Source organism: Mastomys coucha, unplaced genomic scaffold (assembly GCF_008632895.1).
Source record: "Mastomys coucha isolate ucsf_1 unplaced genomic scaffold, UCSF_Mcou_1 pScaffold5, whole genome shotgun sequence".
Taxonomy (NCBI): domain Eukaryota; kingdom Metazoa; phylum Chordata; class Mammalia; order Rodentia; family Muridae; genus Mastomys; species Mastomys coucha.
The window spans coordinates 106,053,466-106,078,832 of record NW_022196911.1 but is presented as its reverse complement, the minus strand read 5'-3'; the positions used below and the strand labels follow the sequence as shown (position 1 = coordinate 106,078,832).

Sequence of the window (25,367 nt, the reverse complement as noted above, 5' to 3'; positions counted from 1 at the left end):
CTCTCTCTCTCTCTCTCTTTCTCTGTGTGTGTGTGTGTGTGTGTGTCTCTCTCTCTCTCCCACCCCCCCTTACACACATACACACACACACATACACACAGAGGCACACCTCAACTCTCCCTCCCCTGTAGTTAATATTTTGAATCATTTATTTCTATATCTCTCTACCCTCCCCCAATGTGCTCCCATCTGCCCATGAAATAGAGTTTGTTCACCTCATGCCAGGCACAGTGCTACATGACAGAGAAATACCTGTGCTCACAGTAGCCAGAACCCAGGGCCTCATGGAACCTATCATCTTATAAAAGAGATAAAAGACCTGTGACCTGCCTGAACATTAAAGTGTTGCTTGTTGTTATAAAACTGAATTTACTCACAAGTGATGACCAGGGGAAAAATGGGTCTGCCCCTGGAGATAGGAAGGGGAGGTGTCATGGACAAGATACCAAGGAAGTGACCCTAGACACTCCCAGGAGGACAGGAGAGGAGTGGGCACAAGGAAGGAAACAGCTGTATTATGGACAGAGGGAGAAACTTGGGCCAAGTCACCAAGACTCTGGAGCCTGAAACATCACTGATGAGGGAGCAACGGAGAGGCATGAGCAGACTTGGATCAGGAAAGACAGGGTGATCTTAGCTGAGTGAGATAGCAGGTGCTTGGGAGTCACTGAAGACCGTGTTGGAAGATCCTAAAAATATGCACAAATAGTTTAACGTGGAGGAAGATGTCTTCAGTCCACAAAAATGAAACAACTTGATAGGTTAGTGTTCCATGGCTGTGACAAAATACCGGAAGAAATCAACTTTAAGGAGAGGAAGGTTTATTTCTATTCACAGCTTCAGTGTTGAGTGTGCTGGTGCCACTGTCTCTGAGCCTGAGATGAACTGTGAGATTGTCACGGTGAGAGCAGGAAGAAGTACAATGCTGCTCATCTCTTCATCAGAAGGCAGAAAGAGAAGAGAGCGGACCGGTCAGAGGCAGACTACACCCCTCAAAGGCACACAGGCCCCACAAACATCTCTATGACTCCTCTGAAGTACCACAAGTTAGATATCTTCAACACATGGGGTCTGGAGGAGCATCCCAGATCAGAAAATTTCTCTGATTTAAATATGAAATGCTCCCCCCCCCCCAAGAACTCGAGAGTTTAAATGCTTGGAGGATGTTTGAGGTTGTGGAATCTTTAGATGGAACCTCATTGGAGGAAGTGGGTCATTGGGGTGGGCCTGGGGGTTACATGGCCCCACTCGGCTTCCTGTTCACTTTTTACTTCCTGAGGACTGGTGCAGTGTGACCGGCCAGCCTCCCATTCCCGCTGCCATGGTTCCCCACTGTCCTGGACTGCCTGCTTTCAAACTGCAAACCAGAATAAATTTTTCTTCCTAATTACTTCTTGTCAGATTTTTGGATATAGCCATAAGAAACATAACTAAAAAGCTGTCATAGCCAGTGTCACTTCTGAGGATTACTAACCTTCTCCCAGCTCTGTCTTCTTCAAGAATCAGCCGGCATTATCAGTTTCTTCTCTGTCCACATTAAACAACTTTTCATGAGGTTGGAGGTCCCAGTTCAATCTCTTCCTCACTTGGCCACACACCAGCTGAGTCGTTTATAGGTCACTGAGTCATTTGGAACCTAATGGTAGACTTGTGCTTCTCTCCACGTTCAGGGTTACTCATGAGAGGAAAAGGGAGAACAAAAAACATGAAGAGCTTCCAGAGGGCCACCACTCACTCCATGGTCAGATGCTGCAAGACAAGGAGGGTGTCTGGAGTCCTGGGAGCAGAACTGAGGAGGCAGGAGATGGCGGGGCTGCAGAGGAAGGACTTTCCCTCAGAAAAGTAGAACCACAAGAAGATACACAAGGTAGGAGAGCCCCGTCCTGGTGCACCTGTGGGCATAACGGGGTTTCCGAAACAGGTCTCCGGACCTGGGAACTATGTGCAGGACAAGGGCAAAGCTCAGGTCATAAGATAATCATACAGAATATGTAGTATACTATATGTTTTCTGCTGTAACAACAAGTCTGCAGAGTGACTACAATCCATAATGGAACTTTTGGCTCAAAAACTCTACTCTCCATATTACTTATTGTTTCATTGTTGTCACAAAACATCTGACAAGAACAACATAGGAAAGAAGGGATTTGTTTTATTATATTTCTATTTTAAAAATATAGCCGGGTGGTGGTGGCGCACGCCATTAATCCCAGTACTTGGGAGGCAGAGGCAGGTGGATTTCTGAGTTTGAGGCCAGCCTGGTCTACAGAGTGAGTTCCAGGACAGCCAGGTTTCACAGAGAAACCCTGTCTCAAAAAAAGAAGTAACCCATTGAGTCCAGTTTGTTCAATCTATATACTCTTTGTGGTCACTCCCTGGAACATGTTCAACCTACCAGAGGTCACTCCCTTAAAGGGAACTAACTTTTTTAAAAAGATTTATTTATTTTTTTATATATAAGTACACTGTAGCTGTCTTCAGACACTCCAGAAGAGGGGGTCAGATCTCATTACAGATGGTTGTGAGCCACCATGTGGTTGCTGGGATTTGAACTCAGGACCTTCGGAAGAGCAGTCAGTGCTCTTAACCATTGAGCCATCTCTCCAGCCCAGGAACTAACTCTTTATCAAGCAGCCATGAATCACCAATACCTCCTCAGCTAGGGATGGGACTTTACACCCACCCCATTCCATGCAGAGCTTTTTGTTGTTGTTGTTGTTTTGTTTTGTTTTTTTCTGTCTTGGGTCACAATCGCTGTGGGTTCAGATGTGTAACTGTTTTGTTGTGTCTAGAAAACACTATTTCAACCTATTCATCCAAAGCCTATGTCACTCTTACAGCCTCCCTGTTCCCTCTTTCATGGTGACCCTTGAACCCTGGGAGGAAGAATGTAACACGGATGTCCAGTTTAGGCGTGAGCACCTCAATTGCTCTTATCCTGAGAACTGTGACCAGTCATGAGTCTCTGTGTTAACCACCATCTACTACAAAAAAAAAAAAGAAAGAAAGAAAGAAAGAAAGAAAGAAAGAGAGAAAGAGAGAGAGAGAGAAAGAAAGGAACTTTTCTAATGAGGGTTTATAGATATAATAATCTATGAGTGTAGTGATAAGTCATTAGGAGTTGGTTTAATATTGTGTCCATTTAGTAGAATAATAGTAGTTCTTCTCTATCAGAGCCTATTACTTGTCTAAACACAGGTTCTTGGCCTGATAATGGTGCCCAGGTATGAGTTTCATCTTATAGAATGGGTCTTAAATCCAATCAGAAAGTGGCTGGTTCCTCTCATGATGTTCACACCATTATTGGAGCTGTGGGCATGTCTTGTCAGGCCAGTTATTATAGCTCACAAGGCTCATCGTTTGGAAAGGCTGTTGGCTGTATGCCTCCTCAGCAGGTGTGTAGAGCCCCTTTCAGTACTATAGAAGCTAGCCAAAAGGGATGAAGCTTCCTTATCTCTTGAATAACAATGCCAGGCATTTGCGGGGCAGGTGTTAACTCTCAAGATCTTAGACCAATACAGTATCAGTGGTATCAGTATGTGTTGACAGGTTGGTTGTTAATATAGTCCCTAGAGTTCATAGTGGTCAAGATTTTACTTAAAACAAACCCTCAGAAAGAGGACCTGATTGAGCTTTGGGGATACTTGGCTTTGGCGAGGGCCCCACAACTCTTTGTCCCTTTGCTTTTGCATGTTGGGTTCCCTCATACTGAATGGAGCCTCCAAATCCAGTGAGGTTCATACCTAAATCTCAGAAACATTCCCATAAAGAGAATAGCTACTAGCCACTGAGAGTTCTCTTCAAGTGTGAAGAACAAAGCTTGCCTAGTGGCAGTGGCAGGTGTCTTCAGAGCCAGGGAAATGATGCGATAACTAAGAGAGATGAAACAGCACCATGTTACAGCATCTCCTTCTTTCTACTCTTGCAAATTCTTTTTTTAATGGAGGGAGTCTTTATTCGTATATTTATTTATTTGCAAGACAATGGTTTATATTTATTTGTTTATTCATTCACTTTCATATTTATAGGCACAGTCTCATGTATCACAGGCTAGCCTTTGTGTAGCCTCACTGTGTAACAGAGGATGTCCTCAAATTCCACATCCTCCAGCTTTCACTTCTGGAGTGACAGCTATGTACCATCAGGTCAAGTTTATGTTGGGGAACAAAACCTCAGGCTTTCTGTAGCCTAGGCAAGCACTCTAGCCACTGAACTACCAAGTGAGCTACACCCCAGTTCTTCTGGCACACTCTCTTTTCTCCCTGCTTTTGTCTCTTGCACTCAGCTTCACCTGCTATCTCCCCACAGAATTGTTTTAGCACCAAAGGCAAGGACATTCCACCCTGGAGGTACCCACACTGCCTGGGCTGAGAGAGCTTCTGATTGGCAAGCTGTCTTTACATTTTCATATCTTTCTCTCGCTAAAGGAATCAAACCCTTTGCTAATGCATAACATAATGCTATTCGTGCTTCAGAGACAGAGTGACAAACCAGGTCATTCTGAGGTAGATAGCTCTCTGTGACCTCACTTATAATCTGAAAGAAAAAGGCCCTCCTGGTCATGAACACGGGGCCATTAGTGCTGACAAGTTTGACAAAATGCATTTGCCAAATTCTCCCAGTGACTCCAAGGGCCCAGCCACACAGAGCCCAGAATGCATTTTGCTTTATGCAGACACCACATGCTTTATGAAGATATACAGTTGGGGTCCCCAGAAAAAAAACTTGTTGTAGTGGCATTCCAGCCCGTGAGAGCTAGGAACGTATGACCCTGATAGGGAAGAGCTTAGCAAATGCGTCTCCTGAAAAGCATGCCTTACTTCTTAGTCCTCAAGGAGAACGTGGGGGAGCAGGGTAGACAAAGAAGAGATGACCTGCAGCAAAGGTGAAAAGGAAAGGGAGTGGAGACCGTTTATCTTGGGATAAAAGCTTTGGCTTTAAAGCCAAGGAAGCGAGAAATCATTAGTGCTTTGAAGGTGATGCTCAAACCAAGGGTTGTACACTACTGTCACTTTCTTTGGGTCTCCCAGGACCCTGAAGCTTTCCTACTGCCACATACATCCATATTGATTCTCTCCCAGCTTCCCTAGACTTTCTTTCCAATTCTGATTAGAGACTGTCTTAGTTAGGGTTTTACTGCTATGAATAGACAACACGACTAAGGCCCGTCTTATAAAGACAACATTCAATTGGGGCTGGCTTACAGGTTCAGAGATTCAGTCCTTTATCATCAAGGCAGGAGCATGGCAGCATCCAGGCTGGTATGGTGCAGGAGGAGCTGAGAGTTCTACATCTTCATCTGAAGGCTGCTAGTGGAAGACTGACTTCCAGGCAGCTAGGGTGAGGGTCTTAAGCCCCTCGCCCACAGTGACACATCTACACCAATGAGGCCACACCTACTCCAACAGGATCCACACCTTCTAATAGGGCCACTCCCTGGGCCAAGCACCTACAAATCATCACAGGGACCAAGGTCCCTCTAGCTTTCTTACCTCTACGCATCATTTATGCAGTCAACAAAGTGACAGGAGGTTCAGACAGAGCTGTGTATGGAGACCACAACCTGTCTTTCACTCAGCAAATACTTGCTGACCACCTACTGTGCGTCAGGCACTGCTCCAAGAACTGAAAACATTCTGGAGAATAAAACCAATAAAAAATGGTCAAAGACATGAAGATAATGTGTTACCCAGTCTCCAAGGCATCCTATCTTTGCAGAGACCAGTTCTGTTGGGGGGCTGGGATGTTGAGCATCCTTCTCATCCACAGGTGGTTCCATCTGGGCCAAGTAAATTTTCTTAGGCAGTTAGCTCTCAAGCTCTGGGCAAGGAGTGTTTGGGAAACGTTTATCCTTGAGCCTGAGTTCAGAACCCACTCACTGTACTTCTTTCAAGTCTGTGTGTTTCTTATTTACCTCCCACATCAAAGCAACTAGAATTTTCTTCCATCTCGGGGTGTCCTCCCACTTCTGACCCTAAATGTTCAGGAAATTACAAAGCAAGTTTCCAACAGATGCTTTTGCCAGAGCCAGGCCGGTTTCCATGTCTGTCAACTTACTCTTCCTTCATCTTCCAAGCCTGACAGACCATGGAGGAAAAGAGGTGGGGGCTGGGCGGCCTCACTGGCTTCAGAGCTAATGAGCTGCAGAAACAAAATGGGCTACCATTGACTGACAAGGCACCTACAGAAATGTTAGTATTTGTAGTGGAATTGTAGTGTGTAGGTGTGTGTGTGTGTGTGTGTGTGTGTGTGTGTGTGTGTGTGTGTGTGAGACAGACAGACAGACAGGCAGGCAGGCAGGCAGACAGGCAGGCAGAGTCAAGCATGTTTGAAAAAGAAATGGGTTTGCTTGGAAATGTGTGGTTTCCACAGTAAGTGTTGGAACCTATGTGCAGACAAATGGCAGAGATGACAGACTGAAGAGCCCCCCCCCCCCAGTCCTCCCTCCTCCAAAAGCTGTGTATTGGATGTGACTGAAGCCACAAACCTTGCTTAGGATCTGTTTCTGCTTAAGGGTATAAAGGAAAACTTTGGAGACGGCAGATCAAAAAAGCCTGCTCCGATTGATCCAGACTCAGAGAAAACTCATCTTTCAGGCCAATCTTGCATAACTCATATCCTGGTGGGACATGCCCACTGAGGCTGGGTTGTTTCACAGAGCATGACTGTTTTTCTGGGAGGAAGAGATCTCAGAAAAAGGAAGGACAGTGGATATAGACCTATAACTTTAATTTTTTCAATGTTTTATTTTTAATAATGGTTCTTAAAGGCTTTAACCTTTCTTGTAGCCTACTACCCACCAGAGGTAGTGGAAAAGAAAGGATACAGGGGAAGTGGACTTGGTTAGAAAGGTTCTTTGGAGCAATTCCCGTTTGTGTTGTCTGGAAATTGGTAGTTGAGTTCACAGGTTAGCAGACAACGGCAGCTTGATCCATTCTCAAACACTTCACGGATATACCAGCAGTCCAGTTCAGTGGGGTTGGATTGGCAATAGCAGTGACATGACCTAGCAGAGACAGCCAGACCTCAGCCTCAGCTTGGGTTAGCAAAAAGGACCAGGAGGGACACCAGGAGAAGTTCTTGGCTGTGCCTCTCTCGGGGAAGCAAAGATCAGCAAAGACGTGAGACCCATCAGCGTTGCACAACTAACTGTATATGTAAGCCAAGCTCTGTCTTCATCACTCTGTAGAGACCTATTTATGCCATCCAAACATCACCTGTCCGTCATGTGCCTTGCCTCGGCACGTGCAACCAATCAGCCCAACTCCTTAGAAGCAGCAAGAAACTGCAGCACACCACCACAAGTTTTTTTGGTGCATTTCTTTCTTGTTGTTGGTCCCAGCAAATGGTACTCAACTACACAGTGAAAGGCAGACCAATACATGTGTGTCGTCAGCAAAGAATCCTTCATCACATGTCCTTTTGCGTGCTTCCTTTAGCAGAACATCCTCTCTCCTGTGTCTGCTTCAGCAAAACATTCCTTCATGAGTCTTAGCCTTTAGCAACTGTGTCCACTTTAATGAAACGTTCCTTCACAGGTTTGATCCAGCAAAACACCATCCAACTAACTTTGCAAAGAACTCTTTAAGTTTCCACTTCATAGACCCAAGACCCAGGAGAGTGAATGATCCTCCACAAGCATGCCTGTGTGGTGATGGGTAGTTTGCCACTGATCTAAGGAATCTTGTCTTCTGTAATACAAAGTGGAGTTTGTCATGCACCAATTTCCCTCTATCTCCTGGTCCCCTGAGATGTGAGGAGCACCAGCCACACACTCATGATGCTAAGAACTCCACCATGCCTTCCCCTCAGTGGTGGACTGTACACTTCAAACTGTGAGCCAAAACAAGTCCTTCCTCTCTCCAGTTCTGTCAGGTCTGTCACAGAGACAAGGAGCACAACCAATTTATTGTTTTGTGGAAGATATTGATAGAAGGTTTTCCCTTCAATCCAAATCCAAACCCACCCCTCTGAAGTTTCCATCCCCAGCTTCATCTTTTTTTTTGAACCAAATGAGTATGTTCCATAATACATGAGATTCTAAAACTGTATGTTGCCAACTAAGTCCACCCTTCGCAAAGACAGTTGTTTGTTCCCTCCTCTCATAACCATGGCCCTCAAGGACGGGGGAGTTTTGTTTTCTTCAGCCCCTTCACCATCCTCCTCTAATGAACCACATTTGCTCCACTACCTCCTGCAGCCAACCCTGGAGTTGGATTCAGAGACTCTGCTCTGACTGGAATGGGAGAGAACATCCATCTCCTGGTTCCCACTTCCCTGTCTGTTGACCGAAGACATCACTTTGCTAGCAGATTGGCTTGTTACTTTCCAAAGTCTTTATTTTTAGATTTCAGTGTTCAAAGACAAAAGGCAGCACCCTCTTGGGTGCGCTGTGCCTCTGACAAGGCCATATTTGTTAGGCTTGTTTGGTGACTTGGTACTCTAAATGCCATTTGCGCCACACTTATGCCCCACCCCACATTGCGTCGATACTTCCCAAGAGTCTATACTGAGAAAGAGAAGTGTTTGGCTCTTTTTACATCTACCTCTCTTATCTATATCCCTTACATCTCTAGAGAGGGGTCATTAAATTATAATGTATGAATTATTATTTGTTCTTTGTTTTAAAAACTCTTTAAAAATAACATGTCATAAACAGAAGAAACATATAAAGAGATCAAGCTCCCCCTCGACCCCTTTTAGGGTTAACTTATAAGGACTTTTAGCTACAAAATGCCTTCATCTTTGCCCTGTAGTACCATAGTCAATTGGAACATTGGATCATCTAGGACATGCACCTAGAATTAGGCATCTTAGGGTTCTACTGGCCATACCCTATTAAGTGAACACATTTAACAAGATATCCTGAGAAAAACACAAAAAGCTGGTAGGTGTGACCATGTTGCCATCAGAGACCCAAGCTTTCCACAGCTCCCTCCTCTTCCTTAGTCTCACATCAACAAGATGGCTACTCACCACTGAGGTATAGCACATACACCTTCCAAGCAGGAAAGGGACGGATGGAGCCTGGAAAATGAAACAGGTTCATTCCAGCTGTGTACTAGAAAATGATCGCTTCCCATGATCCTCTTCCCCACACCAGACTATCCTTGCTTTCTGGGCAGAACTATGACACAGGATCATCCCAGTCGCAGAGCAATGGAATGGCTCTATATGCAAAGCACTCACTTCATGACTTAGGATCAAGGATGATGGGAAACTGATGGTGAGGGTCAGGGCTGACCAAGTACTATTACCCCTGATTCATAAAGGAGAAAAATCCCATTATGAAAGTCTAGAGACTTTTCCAAGTTCGCAGCTACAGAGAACAGCAACTCTCAGTTTCCAAGGACCCAGAGTCTGCTGTGGTGTGGACACCAGTGACCTTGTAGGAGGCAGCATTTAGAATCAACCACTGAAATACATCTACTCACAAACACTGTCCTTCATCTCCTGGAACAGCCAACATCCTACGAAGACAGCCTAGGTGGTAACCAAATCCTGAGTCTGCTACCGTGTGTGTGTGTGTGTGTGTGTGTGTGTGTGTGTGTGTGTGTGAGAGAGAGAGAGAGAGAGAGAGAGAGAGAGAGAGAGATGTGTGTGTGTGAGAGAGAGATGTGTGTGTGTATGTGAGAGAGAGAGAGATGTGTGTGTGTGTGAGAGAGAGAGAGATGTGTGTGTGTGTGTGTGGAGAGAGGTGTGTGTGTGTGTGAGAGAGAGATGTGTGTGTGTGTGTGTGAGAGAGAGATGTGTGTGAGAGAGAGAGAGATGTGTGTGTGTGAGAGAGAGATGTGTGTGTGTGTGTGAGAGAGAGAGATGTGTGTGTGAGAGAGAGAGAAAGAGAGAGAGATGTGTGTGTGAGAGAGATGTGTGTATGTATGTGGAGAGAGAGAGGTGTGTGTGTGTGAGAGAGAGGTGTGTGTGTGAGAGAGAGAGAGAGAAAGAAAGAGATGTGTGTGTGTGAGAGAGATGTGTGTGTGTGAGAGAGAGGTGTGTGTGTGAGAGAGAGAGAGAAAGAGAGAGAGATGTGTGTGTGTGTGTGTGAGAGAGATGTGTGTGTGTGTGAGAGAGAGATGTGTGTGTGTGAGAGAGATGTGTGTGTGTGTGTGAGAGAGAGATGTGTGTGTGTGTGAGAGAGAGAGATGTGTGTGTGTGAGAGAGAGAAAGAGAGAGAGATGTGTGTGTGAGAGAGAGATGTGTGTGTGAGAGAGATGTGTGTGTGTGAGAGAGAGATGTGTGTGTGTGTGTGAGAGAGAGAGAGATGTGTGTGTGTGAGAGAGAGATGTGTGTGTGTGTGAGAGAGAGATGTGTGTGTGTGAGAGAGAGAGATGTGTGTGTGTGTGAGAGAGAGATGTGTGTGTGTGAGAGAGAGAGAGAGAGAAAGAGAGGTGTGTGTGTGTGAGAGAGAGATGTGTGTGTGTGAGAGAGAGAGAAAGAGAGAGAGAGATGTGTGTGTGTGTGTGAGAGAGAGAGATGTGTGTGTGTGTGTGTGTGTGTGAACTCTGTGCAGTACTAGCAGCTCTTCTAATTTTCACAACCCAGCAGGGTTTAGAGTCAGCCTTGGTTTGTCCCAGTTTATGTTTTCCAAAAAATAAGAGGGTTGGTGCCAGCGAGCCTTTTTCTGTGAACTGATGGTGGAATGGTGCTTAACAGCACACTGTAGCAAATGAAGAGGCTTGCCTCCCAGCTCCATCAGCTTCCAGTATGTGTTCCTGGCCAAGTCCCTTAACCTCTCTCTGTTATTATCTCTCCACCACTGGATCAGAGTCCTCTTGCCACAGAGCAAATGACCACACATCTTGTGGATTAAAACATCTGCTAATTGTGTCTGCTCTTATGGGTCAGAAAACTGGACAAAGCTTAGCTGACTCCTACACTTGGCATCTCCTTGCGACTCTGGGTCCTTGGCAATGTCCATTTCTTTGCAAACTTAGAACTCATGGAGACTTGTCTCTTGAAGGCTTTAAACCCAAGATAATTTCTAAGGGACTCAGTAAATTAGGTCAGGCCTGCCAAGATACAATCCTTGTTTGTTTTTATTTTGAGGGTGTGAGTGGTTTGCTTGCATGGAGGCATGTGTACCATATGTGTGGTTCCCGCTGAGACCAGAAAAGGGCATCAGATCTTTTGGAACTGTAATTACATATGGTTCTTAGCTACTATGTGGGTTCTAGGAAACAGGCTGGTGTCCCTAACAAGTCTCTTAGCCACTGAGCCTTTTCTCCAACTCATAAGCTCCTCCTTGATCCCTTTAGAGTCACCTTATATGTTTGTTTGTTTTTTAAACTACAAAATCCCTTTATCTTTGCCATATAGGGCCATGGTCATTGTAATGTTGGATCATCACATTCAGCGGCCCAGGTCACATCCAAGGGCATGAATCATCTAGGGCATGTATCATATGGTGTTAAATCCTAGGCATCTTAGAATCCCACCCGCCATACTCTGTACAATAAAGATTCAGATTCTATCTTACATGGTCCTTCAGAATACTCAAGCCACAGGCTAGAGCCCATGCTAGGAGCTGGGGGAGTCAAACAATATTAATGTAAAAGAGATCACAAGCCAGGCATAGTGATGCATATATGTCACCCAGCACTTGAGAGGCAGACGAAAGAGGGTCAGATGTTCAGATGTTCAGAGGGTCAGATGGATAGATACCCAGAGAGTCTGAGGCCAGCTTAGGTTACATGAGACAGTAGGAAAAGTAATGATAACAGAGTCAAATTAAAATGTTTAAAAATCACAGTGTTTCTCTTGCATTAACAGCTTTCCCCTGATGCAAAAGTTTGCAAGAAGCCTTAAAGCTTTAGTACAACTGAATGACTTTTAGATAGATAGATAGATAGATAGATAGATAGATAGATAGATAGATAGATAGATAGATAGACAGATAGATAGATGATAGATAGATAGATGATAGATAGACAGACAGACAGACAGACAGGCAGATAGATATTTAAAAACCCAGTGTTTGTTTTTTTATGTTTTGTTTTAGCATATGGGAGCCATTGTCAGAAACAAAAAGTGCTGAAACCAAGCACTGTAGTCCATAGGGTGATAATTTCTACCCTCAAAAAACCTCCTGGTTTGGCTTCTAGCTTGCAACACAGAGGAGCATCTACTTGGCTGCCAGAGTTCACACAGCTAAGTCCATATTCTATCAGGGTTTGTGTGTGAGGCCCTGCTGCCCTGGCAGAAATCATCCAGAGGTTTGTTCAAAGCACTACTCAGCCAAACTCAGACTCAGTGGGCATGGGGACACTGCACACGGGACTTCAGACTCAGCGGGCATGGGGACACTGCACACAGGACTTCAGACTCAGTGGGCATGGGGACACTGCACACGGGACTTTTTGAAAGCCTCCACAGGAGGCTCTGACATACTCCAAGGACCAGGAGCTGCTACTCCAGCCAGTGAAGGTTCAGTGCCCCTACCCTGACCACTAAAACCCCTTTAAAAATAGCTCTAAAAGGTTTAGTCCATACAGGGCTTGCTGTGAGAGAACGTAAACCTGAGGCCAATCCCCCAGAACCCGGATAAAGCTGCAGAAAGGGCTAGGTATAATTCTCAGCACTGGGGAAGTGAAGATGGGAGGGTCCTGAAAGCTTGCCGACCGACCAGCCTAATGGGTGAGCTTCAAGAAAGTGAGAGAGCCTGTCTCAAAGGTGCTGGAGAGCCAAAGATGACACCCAGGGTTGGCCTAAGGCCTCCACAGACATGGGCATGGTGGCTTATGCAGGTAAGCTAATGTATTTTTATGTAGCCCTGCACATGGCAAGGACCTTTCTCAGAGAAAACAAAAATAAACACCAAAGATGTAGGGGTGCAGCTCGGGGGGAGGAGGGTAGAGTATTTGCCAAGGACCTGCTCTTTTCTTAAGAGGAAACAAAGACATTCAGCAGAAGCCTTCTTTTACTTTAAAGGGCTCAGAGTTAAGTGGGAAGGTGCTCTTTCTGTGCCCAAAGAGAAGTATTTTCAGCATCCAGGGCATGGGATTAATTTTGAGGTCACAAACAAATCTTCTTTTAAATTTTCCAGTTTTCTGTGAGTATGTGTTATCTCCGGGTTTAATCGCTTCCAGAGAACGCCTCCCTGCGTCTTCCCTTCCTTTTTCCCCTCTCCCTGACCCCTAAAAACCATTACTAAAGAAAGAATTTTAAAATTACCCGTGTCCTGGTGATCTCACAAAAAAATAAAGAGCAGCCTGGAGTCTCCCACACCCTTGCTTCCCTATCTATGCCTTCTGTCCTCCCCAGGGCCTCCTTCATCCCAGCCTGGAAGGGGCTGCTCCTGCTGCCTGCTGGATGAATAGTCCCCGAGTCCAGCCATGCTAGTTGCAAAGGCAGACAGTTAGTGGCTAAGGGTACTACAGCGAAGCCCCATGAGACTGTATTCCTCTTAAGAGAATGCTGGAAGAATGGAAGACATTTGAGATTGAAAGCCTCGTGTGCTCTGGTGCCTGGGGTCTAGAGGAAAAGTCCCTCCTGGCATGTCACACACTGCTGTGTATTCCAGACAGGCATCCTAAGAGGCGGAGCATCTGGGAAGAAAAGTGAGTTTCCGCTCAGACCAACACCTTGACAGTCCTCTCCCCAGGAACTTGTTTCCCAAACACCCCATTAAACCATGGTAGCCCAACCATCACCTTACCCCGCCAATGGAAATGTTCAGAGCTGAAGAGATGTCTGTCAGTGCTCACTGCACAAGTGCGAGACCCTGAGTTTGATCCCCAGCACCCATGTAATAAATGGCATGGCGGCACATATCTGAAACCCCAACACTAGGACAAGGAGAAAGATGGACTTTCGAAGTTCATAGCCCAGTCTAGCCTAACAGGCAAGTTCCAGGCCAGTGAGAGATCCTGCCTAAAAAAACAGCTGGACAGTCCATGAGATACAACACCGAAGCATGATCACCATCCTCCACATACACCCGCCCAGATGTGTATGCTCAGAACGCAAGCTCAAAGGAAAAAGAAGAAAAAAAAAAAGAACCCTTCCCACATGCCAGAACAGACCATAGCCTCAGAATTAAATGTTTTAGCAGACTGTGAAAGACTGATTCTGAGTCACATTTTATTATTAATTTATTTACTTTACATCCCTATTGGAGCTTCCCCACGCTCCTCTCCTCCTAATCCTTCCCTCTCACCTCACGCTCCGCCATCCCTCCCATCTTCCCTTCCTCCTCAGAAAAGGCTGAGTCATGTTATTATATCTCCTCAGGAAATGCTGAGTCATGTTTTTATATCTCCTCAGAAAAAGCTGAGTCATGTTTTTATATCTCCTCAGAAAAAGCTGAGTCATGTTTTCATATCCCACCTTGGCTTCTAAGGGGAAGCACTCAGTGAGGCTGACTTCTTTCTGTTCTTATTTTTATTTTTTACTTACTCACTTTACATCCCAATATCAATACCCCTCCTCCCAGACCCCCTACACCTCCTCCCCTCACTGCCCACTCCCCATCTCATATTACTCCACCCTGGCCCATCAAGTCACTGCAGGACTACGCTCATCCTCTCCCACTGAGGCCAAACAAGGCAGGACAGTTAGGGGCATGGAATCCACAGGAAGGCAACAGATTCAGGGAAAGCCCGTCCTCAGTTGTTGGGGGACCCACATGAAGACCAAACTGCACATGTGCTCCACGCGAGCTGGGGGTGGGCGCTGGAGAGGTAGTGCGGCCCATGTTTGCTCTTTGCTTATTTGATGTTTTGTGTTCTTTAGATATTTTAGGTATTAGCCCTCTGTCAGATATAGGGTTGGTGACGGTTTTTTTTTTTCTTATTCTGTAGGCTGTTGTTTTATCCTATTGACAGTGTCCTTTGCCTTACAGATTTTTTTTTTTTTAGTTCCATGAGGTCTCATTTATTAATTAATTCAGGGGGCCCTATTTATTTATTGATCTTAGTGCCTGAGCTATGGCTGTTCTCTTTAGAAAGCTGCCTCCCGTAGCAATGAGCTCAGAGTTATTCCCACTTTCTGTTCTATAAGATTTAGTGTGTCTGATTTTATGTTGAGGTCTTTGATCCACTTGAACTCGAGTTTTGTGCAGGATGATAAATATGAATCTATTTGCATTCTTCTACATGCAGACATCCAATTATACCAGCACTATTTGTTGAAGATGCTCTTCCTCTTCCATTGTATGGTTTTGGCTTCTTTGTCACAAATCAAGTGTCTGTAGGTGTGTGGGTTTGCGTCCAATTCTTCAGTTCGATCCCATCGACCAACCTGTTCCAGTGCCATTCAGTTTTTATCACTGTCACTTTGAAGTATAGCTTAAGGTCAGGGAATGGTAATGCTTCCAGAAATTCTTTTATTGTTCAGGATTGTTTTAGTCATCCCAGGTTTTTTTTTTTTGGTTTTCCATATGAAATTGAGAATGTACTTTCATGGTCTATGAAGAATTGTGTTGGAATTTTGATGGGAATTGTTGGAATTTTGAGAGGAATTTCATGGAATCTATAGATTGCTCTTGGTAGGATGGCCATTTTTACTTTTATGTTAGTCCTACTGATCTGTGAGCATGGAAGATCTTTCCATCTTCTGATATCTCCTTCAGATTCTTTTTCCAGAGACTTGAAGCTCTTGTCATTCAGGTCTTTCACTTGCTTGCTTAGAATTACGTGAAGGTATTTTATATTATTTGTGGCTATTGTGAATGGTGTCTACTTCTTTCTTAGACCATTTATCATTTGTATAAAGGAAGACTACTGATTTCCTTGAGTCAATTTTGTATCCAGACACTTTGCTGAAGATACTTATACGCTGTAGGAGTTCTCTAGTAGACTTTTCAGTGTCGCTTATGTATACTATCATATCATCCACAAATAGTGATACTTTAATTTCCTTTCCAGTTTGTATCCCCTTGATCTCCTTTAGTTGTCTTACTGCTCCAGCTAGAGCTTCAAATACTATATCAAAAAGAAAGGGAGAGTGGACAGTCGTGTCTTGACCCTTAGTTTAGTGGAGTTGCTTTAAGTTTCTCTCCATTTAGCTTGATGTTGGCTATTGACTTGGTGTATATTGACTTTATTGTGTTTAGGTATGTGCCTTGCATCCCTGATCTCACCAAGACTTTAAACATGAAGGGGTGTTGGGTTTTGTAAAAGGCTTTTTCAGCATCTAAGGGGATGATCATGAGGGGGTTTTTTCCTTTCAGTTTCTTTATATGATGGATTACATTGATGGTTTTCTATATATTGAACCATCCTGGTATTCCTGGGATGAGCCCTACTTGATCATGGTGGATGATGTCTTTGATATGTTCTTGCATTTGGTTTGCGAGTATTTTATTGAGCATTTTTGCATCATTTTTATAAGGAAACGTGGTCTGAAATTCTCTTCATAGAATTTCATAGACGCTTCATAGAATGAGTTTGGCAAGCTTCCTTACTTCTTTCTCTGTTTTTAATCCTTTGAGAAATGCAAGGCTTCCACTCAGTGTGAAGGAGGTGTTGAGGAAGCACACAGCAGCCCTAGCCCTGAACAGCAGCAGCTACTTCCATAGAAGAAAAGGAAACGAATGAGCAGCAGGGTTGGCCCAACAGAGGAAACCTTCAGAGAAAGCCCAGGGGATGCAGTGGACTTGATTACCCATGGCTGCTCACGCACGGGAGGATGAACAGCCCCCTTGTGCATCCTTGGGAGGTAGAGTACACCTAGGAAATTCCCACAATTCCATGAAATCTGGCCAGCATGAGAAGAGGTGATTAAGGAATGTGGAAATGAAATCATTTACTCTAGAAATTAGGGACATTTGTTATGTTTTTAATATAAAGGAGCCTTGAGGCTAGAGAGATGGCTCAGTAGGTGAGGTGCTTGCTTGGCAAACATGCGGACTTGATTCTGGATTCCCAGCACTCACATAAAAAAGTCAGGCACAGCAGCATGCCTCTATAATACCAGTTCTGGGGATCAAACTTGTGTCATGATTGCACAGCAAGCCCTTTTCTCCCAAGGCCCGACCAAAGGGATTTATGTGCTTCGATAGACATGTGCTCCAATAGACATGTGCTCCGATAGACATGTGCTTCGATAGACATGTGCTCCGATAGACATGTGCTCCGATAGACATGTGCTTCGATAGACATGTGCTCCAATAGACATGCTATATAGTCGGGGGAAAAGATCATGCAGTCTACAAATCCTAAAGTATTTACCATCTGGCCTTTGAGGAGAAAGTTTGTCAACCTCTGCATTAAGACAGAGAATTGTCCATTCATGCAGCAAAATGAAGGGTTTGCACAATTGACTCCTTAATTGACAACATTAAGCAACCATGCCAGAGCACTGCTGATATTCTCTATTCAGTTAAATCCCCACAGTGAAGATCCACTCAGCTCATATAGCTGCGGCAGAATGACTTCCTGATAATACACATTCTCGGAGCTTCCTCAAGGCATCTCCAAGCATCACCTAGGAATTTCACAGCACCTTTATTAGCCAGTTCTCTATTTTATTCAGCTCTCCAAAGGAACACACATGTATTAAAAGGAAACTTATTAGCTTGGCTAAAGGATATGGTCCTTTTAGTCCGACAATGGCTGTCTCAAGTCAAGATGCCAAGAATACAGTGGCTGTTCAGTCCATGAGGCTGAATGTCTCAGTAGTTCCAAATAGGACACTGAAGCCCTGGACGGTTCCTGGGGAGTGCCTGGTCTTAGATTAGAATCCTAAAGAAACTGGAGAGTTGGCTCAGCAGTTAAGAGCACTGACTGCTCTTCCGAAGATCCCGAGTTCAAATCCCAGCCACCACATGGTGGCTCACAGCCATCCTTAATGAGATCTGACACCCTCTTCTGGGGTGTCTGAAGACAGCCACAGTGTACTTACATATAATAAATAAATAAATCTTTAAGAATTCTAAAGAAGTCTGTTCTAACACTGGTGAAGGAATGTCCCCCACAACTAGCTAGACAAACTTGCCGACGAGAGTCTGAGCAAGCAGAGAGAAAAGCATTTTCTTCTACATGTCCATCTGGACTACCTCCAGAGGCTGTCATCCATATTCAGGATTAGTCTTCCTATTTGAAATCAAGAAAACCTGATCAAGAAAACCCCTCACCCACTGTAGTGCCAAGTGGCTTGTGATTTCAGTTAGTCAGGTCAATGACAGATCAGCTCCCATGCATCCCCACCACGGCTTCCATTCTCGGCTCTTGGTGGAGCGTGTGCTGTGTTCTTTTGCCATACCCTGTGATCAGACACTGCAAAAGTAACCATGTTCATTGTAGCAAAGAAGCAAGCACCGGATCAGGGAATTCTGGAATACAGCCTTTCTCTTCCTGCTTGTTTGAAACAGATTGGAGGTTGCCAAACCCTCTGGGTCCTATAAATCTACCTCTAACCCCCTTAGGAGAAAGAGACAGCAAAGCTGCAGGACAAGGTCGTGAATTGTCCCCTTCAACAACAAAGAGCTTCCGAATATACGACACAAGCCCTCTTTCATCTCCTTACCTGTTGCAGACTGAGAAGATGAGTCCCCACAGAAGGGTGAGCTGAGAACACGGGGAGTCATGGCTGGGTGGATCAGAGGGACAGGATTCCCACCCCGACCCTGTCACCTGCTTGCCAGTGTTTCAGATTAGAGAGAGAAGTGAAGCACCTGCAAATGTGGAAATATACTGTAAGCCTCACTCGGGGAGTGACCAAAAGAAGACACTCTCCAGTGTGCAGAGTTCTCTGAGGTTCCTGGAGGCATTTCCCACCCCAGGATGCCACCGTTCTGCCTCCATGCCCTGAGTGTCTGCTGTCCCTGTGTAGACCGCATAAGGTGGTCTTTTCCCCTCGATGTCCCAAAAGACCTTTTGTCTTTCCCGCCCTTGAGCTGGCTGTCTTTCCCACAAGTAATAGGTTTCTTTCACTTTTGTGGGAAACATGTTCCTCCAACACTTCAGAATTAAATTCTGAATTTTTATTCCTCTTATAGACATTTAAAAATCCAGAAAATCCAAATCCAGATATTCATCTGGATGACAAACTTCCATAGGGAACTTCCTACATGGTCTGCAAACCATGTAGGTGGAGAACATCTAATTGGGGCAGGCTCTGTTAGTTTTAAAACAAAACCCCAATCATTCAATTTTACCAAATGAAGACTCAAGAGCCAGATGCTGGGGTGAAAGCCTGCTAGCTCAGAGAGGCAGACAAAGCACCCAGTTGACCTTGCTCCTCATCCATTATCTCAGAAGGACAAAGCTCTTTCTCCACACCGTCTTAAATACCCTTCAAACTGAATGTCCCTCCTTTCTACTTCCTGTCATCTGTCCCCATGACTTCCTCTTACTCTGGATTTTTCCTAAGTTCACTCCCAGTCAACTGGTTGCTTGCTCTGCCTCTTGACCTATGGATGACTTTATTTAATCTTGTTTACAATAATCAGAAAGCTCCTGGATAAAAGGTGTGTGCGAGGGTTGAGCCACACCACAACCACAAACAGTTTTTTCCTGTACATAATCTCGGGGTTCACGGTATGGTCAGATATCCTACAGCAAGGTTCAAATAGAGAGAGATACTAGCAGTAAGTTACAGAGGGACAAAGAGCCTTTGAGAGAATGCTGGGGGCATCCTGAAGAAAGCTAACTTGGTCAAGAGTTAAGTTTAGAATGGCTCCCAGTGGAGGTGATAAGTCATTGGAAGCAAAATTCAGGGTCTTAGAAGATGACTAGAAGTAAGGGAGAAGGCAAGAAAACAATAGGAGGTTAGGATGGGTGGGATGCAAGCAGAAAAGATGTAAACTTAGGTCCTGTACTAAAAATAGGATGATGGTGAATGACAGTGGTGCAAATGAGGATGAGGGCGGTGGTAATGAGGATGATGCTGGTAATGAGGATGATGATGGTGGTGATGAGGATGATGTTGCTGATGAGGATGATGGTAGTGGTGATGAGGATGATGATGGTGGTGGCGAGGATGATAATGGTGGTGAGGATGATGGTGGTGGTGGTGAAGATGATGATAGTGATGATGAGGATGAGGTGATGGGGATGATGGTGATGAGGATGGTGGTGGTGATGAGGATGACAATGATGCTGAGTCTTCTAAAGGAAGTCAACATAGCAAATAGGAAGAAACAGCAGAGATGAAGATGGAGACAGATGGAAGGATCACTCACTTTTCACTGCAGAGAGAGCTCCCTGGGAGGTCAGCTCTGGTCAGACCTGATGAGGCTGGTCCTGGTCTGTCTGAGGCCCATCACCAACAAGTTATAGCTCTTCATGGTAAACCTTTGAAAGAGCAGCTACCCTGAAACTACATCTAGACATTTAAATCTGATGGCAGAGGTGACAGGACCTAGAAAAGCCCCCTTCCACACTGCTGGGTCAGTTTTCCCATCTGGGAAAGGATCATCTTGATCCCTGAGATCTGACTGGGCTCAAATGTTTGTCAGCTCCTCTGTCATCATTCCAGGGTGCCCATCTCAGTCCCTATCTGGGGTCTTTTTGGTCAGTGCTGGGAGAAACAAAACCTAGTCTTGTTTCCTGCTTATGTGGGAGACAGGATGTGGTCTAGCTCCCTCACCGGAACCAAGTTCCTGTGGTGAGTTTGGCTTTCCACACCCTCACTCTGCCACATGCCTAGTTAGAATGAGGGGGAAAACTCAGTTATCAGCAGCCCAAAGCCATTAGCCACCAATCTCAGTTACTGGCCAGATTCCTGGCTTTGTGGAAACAAACAAGAGTCAAGCTGTGGAGAGAGATGGTAATTCCTGGGATTCCTCCACTAAGAAGGGAGCCAAGCATTCCTGGGAAAAGTCTTCGGGTGAGGCACACATGAGCAGATCACAAGGTGGAACTCGTTGTACAAGAACGACTTGTGTTGTCCGGAAAGAATTTGGAACCTGTTGAAGAGTCCAAATGGACTAAGTAAGAAGAGAGAAAGAAAGGAGTTGAGGGTCCTGTGGTCAGAAACTGGAAAAATCAGGGAGGCAAAACACAGTAGTCATTTTTCTAATTGCTAGGAGGAAATGCCTGATACAAGCAATTTGCAGAGGAGGGAGTTTATTTTGGCTCAAAGGGATGGTCCACCATGGGCAGGAAAGCCTGGTGACAAGAGCAGGAAGCAATGGTGCTTCTTTGACATGTTGCTTTCTGTTCAGTCCAGGACCCCAATCTACAGAACAGGGTCACCCACATTTATGGTTGGTCTTTCTACATACTTCATCTAATCTAGAAAACACCTCCCAGATAGGCCCGGGTTTGATGCAGCACCAGGATCGTGTGTGTGTGTGTGTGTGTGTGTGTGTGTGTGTGTGTGTGTGTATACATGAGATCACCATGCACACTGCTATCATCAGCTTTTTACAAGAGTATGCATTTACAGAGCACACATTTTACTGACTGAGCCCAATGTGTTGCTTTTCATCTAAATTATGCCATGCCAAAGCTTGGAAAAAAAAAAAACCTTGGTCAGCAGTCCCCATCGAGCCGAGTGAAAAGTCAAGGTCCCATAGTGAATCAGCACCATTTGAGCTGGAACTCAGCCTGTGCTCTGGCTTTCGGTGTGTGGTGCTAGATGCCTGCTCAGTTAGGGCTTTACTGCTGGGAACAGACACCATGACCAAGGCAGCTCTTATAAGGACAACACTTAATTAGGGCTGGCTTACAAGTTCAGAGGTTCAGTCCATTATCATCAAGGCAGGAGCATGGCAGCATCCAGGGAGGCATGGTGCAGGAGGAGCTGAGAGTTCTACATCTTCATCTGCAGGCTTCTAAGAGAAGACTCACTTCCAGGCAGTTTAGGACTAGGGTCTTAAAGCCCATGCCCACCGTGGCACACCTAGTCTAACAAGGCCACACCTCCTAACAGTGCCACTCCCTAGCCCAAGCATATACAAACCATCACAACTCCTGAAGGTGTGGCTCTTTCCTCTGTCTCTCAAGATAGCAGAAGGCAAAAGCCAACAAAAGTCCATCTCATTGATGAGAGACATGAGCAAGAGCTGCCTGCTGTATGGTATGACTTGTCTAACAATGCGCCCATGCTAACTGGTCCTTTGCAGGCACGAATGATCCGTCTGCCCCAGCAGGGCCCTTTCAGGCACCTTATGGATATGAAGGCAGAGAAGAGGCTGGCAGGGTGGAAGGAACGCCGTAGCCGCTTTGGTGACATCAACGTGCACAAATGCTATCAGTTTGGACAGGTCTTCTCTCCCTTCCAGGCTCTGGCCACCACAGTAAGTTTCAGATTAAGTCCTTGGAGCACAAACCTCAGTTCTTCATCGTTTTCAGGAGTTTATTAGTCAGTTTGGGCCCCAATAATGCAGAGGAACAAAGGGTTAAAAACTAAACTCCATAACTCAGTATCTTCGAATGGCAAGCATCTCCTCTCTGGACTCATTATCTACAGTTAAATATACTTCTTCAGGATTTGCTCACAGCCAGCTCTCTGAAAAGGAGGGGGTAAAGAGCTGAAACTGGTCCTCCCATCTGCCACTATAAGTAGTCTTCTCATATCATATGGGACAATGACCTGTGGGAGGAGTTCAGGGGATTGTTAGAAGGCAGTGGCTACAGCATTGATGTTCAGAGATGAGGTAATTCCAAGAGCTATACTGGGAAAGAGAGGTATACGTTCTTGCAGACTGAAAATTTGAGTGTGCCTCTGTTCCTACATGGAATGACTGATTAAAATATAGATTCCGAGGGCTGTGACAATGACTTAATGGGCTGTGCAATCATAAGTACCTGAGTTCAAATCCCCAAGCACCTACATAAAAAGCTGAGTGTGGCCCTGTACATATCTGCAACTGTAGCTCTATGAGTGGCAAGGCGCAGAAACTGGAGGATCCCTGGGGCTTAGTGGATGTCAGTCTAGCTATGGGTTCAGTGAGAGACCATGTCTCAAGAGAGTAAGACAAGGAATGATAGATCAGAACATCTATCACACTCTTCTGGCATCCATGTACCCATGGATACACGCACGCACACACACACACACACACACACACACACACACACACACACAAACATACAGAGCATGAATCCCAAGCTTTTGTGATTTCAATTATGTGGAGGATTTTTGGCAGGAGGGGGCTTAGAATTGCCTTCCTGAATGATTCTGTATACTGCCTTTGTGCCTTATTACCGAGTCAACCATGTCCCAATCTTGCTTCTTCCTCAGCACACACAGAAAATGTATACACCTTGGAAGGTCCAATGGGCACCCATTGGGTACCCATTAGAGGGGTAACTAACAACTAGAACCCTGAGCATGAAAGAGATAGGACGTCAACGGCAACTAGTCAGAGCCCTCTGATGTGTGCTGGAACATGCTGTTGCACATCTGTACTAATGCTTACCGAACATCAGAACCAGCCAGGAAATTAGATATATTAATAATGTCAAAGCCTTTCTCAGAACAGTTAGATGAGAAGCTTGGGGTTGGATCCCAGATATCACTATGCTCCTCAGATGAAGTCACCAACTCATCCTTAGTTCTCCAAGACTGACTTTGCCCATTTGTCCCTCCCGTTTCCCACTTTTAACACATGAAGTCTTGAGTCTCAGAGGACTCCGAGGTCCTTGTTCTAAAAGCAAATATCTCTGCTCCTTTGGACCAGAGCAAACCAGACTGTTTGTCGTACTAACCACATTCCCGTGTGAAGTTGAATTTGAAAATTACCACTCTCTGATCTTTCTAGAAACTAGCCAGATTTCCTCTTCTGTCCACTGACCACTATTCTTCAGACACGGTGCTTGTGTCCAGGCCCAACCCCGAGAAGGGAACTCCAAACCCCACCCCCAAGGAGCTTCTGCTCTTCCAAGATCACACTGCCAAGAACCAAAGTCATGCAGTCACGATAAGTGGCTAGTGAGAAGAGGAGGCATAAACTGATTGCCCAGAAGGACCTAAGAGCCATCCATATTAGCATGCGGTCTTGCTGGAGAACAAGCTTCTACCAATGGATGCCTCCTCTATGGGAAGAGACTATCTCCCTCATGCTAGAAGAAACAGTGCCCATGTGCTAAGTTATTAACTCATGTCATGTTTCGGTAGTGACTTTCCTGTTAATGTGATAAAACACTCTTTAACAAGAAACGATGGAAGGAAGAAGGGGTTTATTTGGCCTTATGACTCCAGACGGATAGAGTCCATGATGGGGGGGGAGGGCGTCCTGCAGCATAGTGGCAACAGGAAAGTGGCTGGTGATTTTTTTTTCTACATCCAGGAAGCAGAAGGAGAGAACAGGAAGTGGAGTGAGGCCATAAACTCTCAAACCCCACCAGTACTTCCTCCAGCTAGGCTCCACTTCCTAAGGGTTCTACAACCTCTCCAAGCAGCATCCCTTGGGGCTGAACGTTCAAATACATGAGCCTGTGGGGTGGAGTTGGGGGATTTCTCATTCAAACCACCACCTGGGTTCGGCGCTGAAGACACTTCATTCTCAAGCGCTCTGCCCAGTGAGCATCACTTTCACTCTCTAGGTAGGACATAAAGCTAGGAAAAAACCCACAGATGCTTGTCTACAACTGTTAGCATTCCATAGCAAAGCCAGGGTTTGAACCTGGGAAGGTATAGCTAGACACTCCCATTAACAGCTGCCTTTGGAGATTTCAACAGGTACCCCACCCTCCTCCTCATCACCAGTCTTCTCTGCTTCATAGGAGATGCAAAGGTTGGTGCTGCCCAGAGACTTGCCCATGAGTTCTCACATGCGGAGAATAAATACTTCATCCCTCGGTGACATGAATCTCCAGGATTTACCCCTGTCTTCAAAAGAGCTGGCCTTGGGAAAGGAGGATGGCCATCGAGAAAAAGAGAAGCCAGTGAACCACATTAAAAAGCCTTTATTCCCCCCGATAGTTAAAGCAACAAAATATAACGACATGAAATAAAATTGCAAAACTGGATTGTGGTCCCTCACTGCAAGATCTGACATGAAGACAGATAGCATCCAGGGATCCAAGACCGTTGAGCCAGCCTTCCATATGACCGTGTTTATATAGTCTAAGAAATGAGCATATCATGCTCTGGCACAGGCTGAACCATTAGGTAGTGTAAGAGGCACAACCAGACACAAATCCTCAATGACACTTTCCTCAGAAACCTGAAAAATTAGTAGGATAAGGCTGTCACTCTGTGCGCCACAAGTCCAACATTGCTCACCTGCTACTCCTGGGATATTAGATGACCATCTTGGGTTTAGTTCCTCACAGGGCAGCTAACCACAGAGTGTATTGAATACTGTCCTTATGCTATGAGTGAGGGTTGGGGTGGGGGAGAGAGAAAAAGAGAAGAGAGGGGGGAGAAAGAGGCTGTCTCTCCAGTTCAAAGAAAGTCCCTCCTTTGCTGGAATGGGGTGGCTCGTCTCTAATTATAAAGGAAGCTAATAAAAAATCATATTGGGAATGTCCTGG

At 45.3% G+C, this 25,367-nt stretch overlaps 1 protein-coding gene across 1 annotated transcript in view; it reads left to right on the top strand.

Annotated features, from left to right (window-relative positions):
- LOC116077637 overlaps positions 1-24,860 on the top strand; it is a 34,575-nt gene extending 9,715 nt beyond the window's left edge. The window contains exons 2-5 of the mRNA XM_031352324.1: positions 1,671-1,867; positions 18,365-18,501; positions 22,010-22,183; positions 24,615-24,860. Of these exons, the coding sequence (XP_031208184.1) occupies positions 1,671-1,867; positions 18,365-18,501; positions 22,010-22,183; positions 24,615-24,845 (739 nt within the window). The 3' untranslated portion in view covers positions 24,846-24,860. The remainder of the gene's footprint in view (positions 1-1,670; positions 1,868-18,364; positions 18,502-22,009; positions 22,184-24,614) is intronic.
- The last annotated feature ends 507 nt before the right edge of the window (positions 24,861-25,367 follow it).